Here is a 7,987-nt window from a genome sequence, read left to right as displayed (position 1 = left end):
TAAAAGTGCAACTTTTGCCAGTATAACTTCATCTATAGTAGGGGCTTTTGCCACCACAGCTATGTGGAACTGGATCACATCTCCACATCCCAACCCACATAGCTATGCTGGCTGACATCTGTAATGTAGACATAGCCTCAGACAGCATACCAGCCCCTTCATTGATCTCTTCTGCCTCCTATTAAAAAAAAGAGAGCAAGAAAACTAAGAGAATGCATGTTGTATGTTTGTCCATCTTTCTTTCTTTACACTCTCAAAGCTTCATTCTGTAAACTTGCCAGTTCTCCCCTTTGCCTGGGTTTTTTGTGCGGCTGTTTTTATTACTGTTTGCATTTCTTTGTTTATTTAGCCTTCTTTTTAACTTATGTATTTATTGTTATATGGCCCTCATTACCTTCTTAGGTATATTTCAATTTCTTTGTGGAATCAACAGCATCTTGGAAGAGATTGTTTTAATTAGGTATTGTCCAGGATTCTATCTTTGACAGTGGCAAGTACCAACTGCTTCAGGGGAAGGTGAAAGAAACCCTAAATTTGGCAGATATGGGATAATCTGCCTCTTTTGAAAGCCATGTTCTAAACCCTAGTAATTAGAGATTTACCTGATGCATGAAGCATGCATATCTCCCAGTCTTTTTGTATTAACTTTTTTATAAATCTCTATATTTGTTATCCATATAAATGTCTTTACCATCTATAATTCTTGCTAAATTCTTGTCCTCGATGACATCCTGTGGCACTGAATTCCTACAATTGTGCATTGCATGAAAAAGTATCTCCTTTGTATAACTATTTAGGAAGTTTTAACAGATTTACAAAACACTGCCATGTAAATATTAAAAACAAAACAATCATTATAACTGTAAGTTGTTGGTTTTTTTGGTTAGACAAATATTTTGCAGTAATATAATAATCAAATCTATTTAATTGGGTGTTGTCATATTACAGAGGGATCCTTTTTCTACCATCCAGGACATGTTGTTTGTGATTAATTTTATCAAATGGAGTGAAACTACTGACTCTACTCCTAGTCATCAAATTGGCATATCTATAACATGTTAATATTCAAAAATATTGGACGGGTGGTGCTTATTTTTTTAAGATGAATGTACTTTGAGTACTGAATAAATCATAACCAAACATCATCTAAGTATTTATTTTGCCTCTATTTTGATGCATAAGTAATTGATGCATTGATTTTTTTTTTTATAAAAACAGTCTCCCCTATTTTCTAGAACTATTCCTTTAGTTTTGGACTATTTTTCTTTTGCCAGTGAGTGGCTATCAGTGTCTAGCAGTTACTAGCTAATAAGAGATTAACTTTTCATTTCTTTGAGTGTGAGCATTTCCATTTGGGAGCCCCAGGAGGACTACCAGTGGATTATTTGGTAATACATAACCAACAGTTTGTAATATTTGGCTACAAATCATACCCCAATACTTTCTAATGACTGGATATGTCCATCTATGTGTATACAATCTCCTCTTTCAAAGCAATTTCACCAATATTTATCCCCAATTATTGTTTTTTGATGACTTTCAAGAAGTCCCTTCTGGTTAATTTTCAAGTTAATCCTCAGATATCTGACCCTCCGCTTCACTTTGCTGTTGCCAGTATGTTCTCTGTCTTTTCTTTTCCTGCTCTCCTTTTCCTGGGTTTCACCATCTGCCATGATTTTTCTAGCAGTTTATCATTAGTTTCTACCTCTAGAGTATCTGCTTGTGTGTCTGAGATTTGGATTTCTATCCCAAATAACTGGAGTGTAGTTTTCCCTCGTTTTAAGTGTCTTACTGTATAATAGTTATTTGGAAGTGAATGGGAGCTTAAATGGGAATCCACATCTGTAATGGATATCTGCCTTCCTGAGTGCTGCTGTAATTTCCCCATCTCTCTTCTTTTTTTTTAAAGTTAGAGTAGAAAGCTCTTGGAAAAATTGTAGCTGAAGGTATTTGAATATGAGATCTAAATAACCTCTAGCTTCTTTCAATATTAAATCATTCTTCTGATAATCAGATCTTTGAGTCTGTTATGTTTCAGAGTAACAGCCGTGTTAGTCTGTATTCGCAAAAAGAAAAGGAGTACTTGTGGCACCTTAGAGACTAACCAATTTATTAGAGCATAAGCTTTCGTGAGCTACAGCTCACTTCCTCAGATGCATATCGTGGAAACTGCAGCAGGCTTTATATATACACAGAGAATATGAAACAATACCTATTCCCACCCCACTGTCCTGCTGGTAATTCCTCAGATGCATATCGTGGAAACTGCAGCAGGCTTTATATATACACAGAGAATATGAAACAATACCTACTCCCACCCCACTGTCCTGCTGGTAATTCCTCAGATGCATATCGTGGAAACTGCAGCAGGCTTTATATATACACAGAGAATATGAAACAATACCTACTCCCACCCCACTGTCCTGCTGGTAATAGCTATTACCAGCAGGACAGTGGGGTGGGAGTAGGTATTGTTTCATATTCTCTGTGTATATATAAAGCCTGCTGCAGTTTCCACGATATGCATCTGAGGAAATGAGCTGTAGCTCACGAAAGCTTATGCTCTAATAAATTGGTTAGTCTCTAAGGTGTCACAAGTACTCCTTTTCTTTTTGAGTCTGTTATGAAGCCCAATAGAGAGAATAGTGCCGTATGTGCTCTGGCCACTTTCACCTTTACCAGACAGTTCAGCTTTAGCAACTCCGCTATCAGAGTTTTTACGTACAAGACTGGATTTCCTTCTTCAGCATTTTCAGGCAACCCCTTAATTCTAATGTTGTTTCTACTTGCTCTAGTTTCTATTTCATCTAATTTAAGCTGCATCGCTCTTTCTCTGCTCCAGCGGTGCTCACATGCAGCTCTGCATCTGTCTCTCTCACTTGTTTCTCCTAGGCCAGGTTATAGCACAGTTACTTGAACCTCTATATCAGTAACTTCCATCTTTGCTGCTATACTTATGGACATCATGGTCTTAAGTGCAGAGATCAATTCCCTGAGGTTCATTTTGGTGGCCAGTTAATTTTCTTTAGCCTTGTCATTCCTGCCTGTTTTGGCTGCCATGTTTTCACTTAGAATCAAAAGGGCCTCTCCAGTGTGAGCCTGAAACACTCTTCTTAGTGAGGTAGATTTTTAAAACTTTGGGATTTTTTTGGAGGGTCCATTCTCTGCTACCATGTGCTTTGCTTTCTTGGAGTATTTAGTAGGTTTAAGGAGTCAATGGAGGCAGATTACTTCACTATTCCTGAATAGCGTAGGCTTCAGGCAGCCATCTTTGTTCAGCTTCCTGCTGGTCCCCAGTATTTCCTTTTATCAGATTTCAGTTGGTCTCCTTTCAATTTAATCAAATGTCCCCTTAACACTGATGCATGTCAGAAAGCATACAAGATTGTTATGGAGTGTATCAAGTGTGTGTTTTACTTATTAGGTTGTTTGCAGTGTTGTCGTAGCTGTTTCTGTTGGTGAAAGAGGCCAGCTTTTGAGGATTCACAAGCTATTACCTCATCCACCTTGTCTTACTTTATGGGCAGCTTTGTGGCCTGTCTTCATGACAGGGTGCAAGTTCCCCTTTACTCTCCTGTACAGGCTACCCACATCATGGGTCACTGTACAGGGGTGTAGAAGGGAACAGCCTTTCGGGGGCTGCTATTTTGCTACTTTCCCCTCCACCCCACACAGGTGGGCAGCACAGCTGAGCAGTATAATTCATTGGTATAAACTCGCAGTAGATTACTTTCCCTGGAGCAAAGGGGAAAACAGGGCAGGAATTGTGACTCAGTCAGTTTCCCTTCTTGGTTTGCCCTTGTGTTGTCACCGCTATGGTTTGTCCCTCACATAGGGCAGATTGTAAACTTACAATCAAGCCCTGTGTTAATTACCTGCATGTTTGTTCTCTGCTTGATTAGGAATACTTTCCAAAGAGATCCCTTGAAATGAAATTGCTTTGTTGATTAAGAAGGGCCATTGAAAATGGAATGTATTTTTACCACCATTTCAGTGGACTTAACACCCAACTAGTCAGTCCCAGAGTTGACACACCAAATACCGTCCAAGACAGTGTTGGAGAAAACTGTGTGTTAGTTGTTCCAGGGCAAGATTCTTTCACTTAAAGGATTTCAGTTCCTACATTTCATGTCTTTATGTCTCTGTCTTAGCTGTATAAGAACTGCATATTGTCAGCTGAAATTATATCCAGTCCATCACGCTAATGAATCTAGTGAGATTCCCAAGTGTAAATCTTATTTTATTGGGAATAATTATTTTGTTATACAAAGTAAAACTTTGCAATAGTTATCAGATACAGTAGGGTGTGCCATCAAGCATATCAAGGGGGAAAACATATCAATGGAATGTGTTGCCTGGGACTGTGCAGAGGACTGAGTATGTGTAACCCACACACCTTCTGGGTGTGGTGGTGCCCCCCATCTAGTGGCATGGAGACCACTTAGAGAGATAAAATGAGTCTGCTCTACAGCCTTAGCTAACAGCCAGCTGGCTTTTAGCTCATGCACTTAGCTCAGGAGGTCATCTAGTCTAACCCCCTGCTCAAAGCAGGGCCAATCACCCTCCCGCCCCCCCCGCTTGATCCTGCCCGCTGAGGACCGGAGTCTGTTGGCGTTACATATGCAGCACTCTTCTTGTTGGATGCAGCTCCTTAAGCAAGGGGAAAATTCTGGCTCAGATGTAAAAATGGGCTGGCAGAGTGGACTCTCAGGGAGACAGGGAATGTGTCTTTCGCTAGTTGCTGTTCAGCTTTCTTCTTATTTAATTTACCACATTTTTGGTTTAATGTATTATTTGTGCTGAATTTCTGTTATTTGGCCAGAATAAACTTGTGTGCATTGCCATTTAATCATGCAAGTGGTGTTTCCTCCTTATGGTTCTGTATCTTGGCTTGGCATGTGTTTGGTGCCAAGATTCTATGACTGAAAATACAGGATAAGCATCCCACATGTGGCTAACATTACTTCTGTCATGCTAATGAAATATTCTTCATTGTGCTTCATACTGAGTCTATGAATGCAAATTTCCTAACTTTTCCCAGGTTTCTAAATCCTGTTTTTCCTTTCTTTTGAAGTTCCCCTTTCCTTGAAGTTATTGTGAGTCCTACATCCTTGTGAGGTATCAAAATAAATGCTATATAACATTGTGTCTTCTTTCCCCATAGGACACACATTCTTTAATCAGCCAGGCACATCTCTTGCATTTATTGTCTGGATTAGGTTTTCAGCAGGAGGCGTCATGGTTACACTTTCAAATTTAAGGCAAACAGAACACTACAGATAGCAAAGCCGCCAGTGCTGTCAAGCAGAAAAAAGTCACACTATTTTGGCTGTGGGGAATCTTAAAAGGAAACTTTCAGGTTTTTTTCCAAGTTAATAAAAAATGGAGACTCAGCTGAATTTGGCTTTAAGTTTAATATACATATCAAAGGGTGCATTAGCAGCTGGCAAGTCTTAGACATCACTCTTCACTGATAGTGTACATGATATTTAATATAAAATTAACCCCTAATGACAATTACCAGTATTTCTGAAAATGATTGTGATATGCCCTGGAAAGTACAATTTTTGCTGAACTAGCCTGATAGCTCAGTGGTTAGTACCCTGTATGGAGTTAATGAAATTTTGTCTTTTCTCTGTAGTGCATGAAGAATATTTCTGCCTCCAGCTACTAGCAAATGCTAGGTCCTGGTTAGTTGTAATATGGCAGACTCTTCAATTATTATAGCAAACTTCCACCCCAGACTCTTCAAATGCAGTAATAGTTTCTTTAAAAAAAAAAAAGTATAAAAAGATTTATAGTAAAAAATATTTAGCAGCATGTCCCATGGCCTATCTCAATCTTAGATGCCCTCCAGTAAGGATATTCAGTTCCTTTATATAACTATAAGTGGCTCCCCTCCTCCCTCTGCAGTTCTCTTTTTGATGACTCAAGGGTAGGCTTGCATTCTGCTGTCATTGGTTAGAAAGGTATGCTGGAAGACCTTTGCCCATGCTAGTCAAACAGCATTAAGGTCTCAAAGCATCCAACTTCCCTCTGACTGTTTCTGAAAAGTAATATTTTATTATCCCTTTCCTTCCCATTACATTCTTCAGCTTTAAGCTACCTTGTAGCCACCATTAAAATAAGCTTTTAGCCTTCTACAGGGAAGAAGAAACTGATGAGCAGAAAACATTTTTTCAAGCAATATTAACAGTCCAGACTTCCATCTAGGATATTTATAATGTACCCATTAGCTTGACACTATAAGTACTGAAATCCAGTAAACCATAAAACTGTAGGCCTTGGAACAAAGTTACCCATGTCTGCTCACAACACCATCTTCCTCCCACCCAGTGTCTTGCAACTTAACAGGACATAGATCTTGACAAAAAAATATTCGGAATGTGGGAGAAAAGCACAATCTAACGTGCTAATTAAAATTAAACTGATTTAATTTTGTTCAGTTTCTTGACACTTCGCAAATAATATGCAAACCGTATTTTCCTTTTTAGTTTAAGACTACTGCCATTAATCAGACTACTATTAATGGAAAAACCATTTCTCTAAAGTGAAAAGTTGAGGAGCTTCTGTTTTACACTGTAACAGAATTTGAAAGTGCTTTTACAGGTCACCTTTTGGTACCTTTTTAAAATTATCAAACAGTATTAAAAATTATAAAATATTGCAAGGATGCAGAGTAAAGAGCCCATTCAGGGGGAAAATGCATTTAAAAATGTTAGTATTAAAAAGGTCTCCTTGGATAGGATTTTGCAGATTGCAGAGTTGATGCAGTGGCTTCATGTCATATCAGCACTGAAATCCCTTGTTTCACTGCAACATTTTCTTTAATTAAAAAAAACCCTACAATGTTCATTGATAAAAATATAATTTCTGTATTTTCAGAAGTCTTCATGCATTTCTGTTGATATCCTTAAGGTAACTCCCTATAGGAAAAATAAGATCACTTTAACATAAATTAATTACATAGTATTGTGCTGTGCAATACTAGGGACCACAGCGACTGCATTGGGATGTTTTGGCAAAAGGTAGAACATGATGAGAGCGTTTGGAATTTTGGAAGGGAAAAGATTTTTGTTTCGAGTTTGGTGTTTGAATTGTAATATACAGGTTGGTTTTCTGTCTGTGCTGGTTAAGAAGTGTCAGAGATTGGAGTCTGAAACTGCAGTGTGTGAACTGTGTGCAGTGCTGAAAGACTTACCCTTTCTCTGAGTGCCTAAATCTGACAGTTTTCATATTTTGTTCATATTCTATTGTAGGATGTAAATTAGGATAAGATATTTGCATTTTCTGTTTATTTTAATAAAACCATGTGCATATATGTTTGGTTAATTCTTTAATGCCGTAACATTTTGAGTTGTGTGTAATTTGAAGCTTGCACACAACTCAAAATGTATTACCCAGCCCTGTGTTTATTTGACTGTTCCATTGTCTGGCCATGATATGAGAGTCCTGCTGGTGGCAGAGAGAGCAAGTAGTGTGCTGTGTCTAGGAATGCATTATGCACATATGCTATTTTCAGAGAACAGATATACAGTTGGTGGTCTGGCAATAAGTATGCAAGAGGCTCAATACTAAACCATCAGCTCAGTTCTATCAATGTGCAATCTCTCCACACTAGACGGTTTTCACTTAATATTTGTAAAAGTATTTTATGTTAAAAAGGGGAAAAGAATGACAAGTACATCCTTCCACAAATTATTGGACAGTATAAATCAAAGTGAACAACTTTAAAAAAAAAGGGGGAGTCTGATTGAAATGAAGTGAATTTTTACATAAAATCCCTCTTAAAAACAAAGAATGTTTTAAAAAATAAACAAAACCCAAGTCAAAGTGAGTTACTTCACTTATTTTGGTGCCATGTTATACACGTACACCGTACTATTTACAGGGTCTGATCCTGCAAACACTTAAGCACATGAGTAAAGTTATCAATTTAGCTAATCAATTTACCAGATAATTGATAAATTTATCAATTTACCAGATC

At 37.9% G+C, this 7,987-nt stretch overlaps 1 protein-coding gene across 2 annotated transcripts in view; it reads right to left on the bottom strand.

Moving 5' to 3' along the window:
• Positions 1 to 5,164: 5,164 nt before the first annotated feature.
• The window catches only part of DRAM1 (DNA damage regulated autophagy modulator 1), a 38,145-nt gene continuing 35,322 nt past the window's right edge, over positions 5,165 to 7,987 (bottom strand). For both annotated transcript variants that reach the window (XM_073323189.1, XM_073323199.1), the window contains exon 7: positions 5,165 to 6,926. In XM_073323189.1, coding sequence (XP_073179290.1) covers positions 6,882 to 6,926 — 45 coding nt within the window. In that variant the 3' untranslated portion in view covers positions 5,165 to 6,881. The remainder of the gene's footprint in view (positions 6,927 to 7,987) is intronic.

This window comes from Lepidochelys kempii, chromosome 1 (assembly GCF_965140265.1).
Source record: "Lepidochelys kempii isolate rLepKem1 chromosome 1, rLepKem1.hap2, whole genome shotgun sequence".
Lineage (NCBI taxonomy): Eukaryota > Metazoa > Chordata > Testudines > Cheloniidae > Lepidochelys > Lepidochelys kempii.
This window is presented reverse-complemented; position numbering and strand designations above follow the sequence as displayed.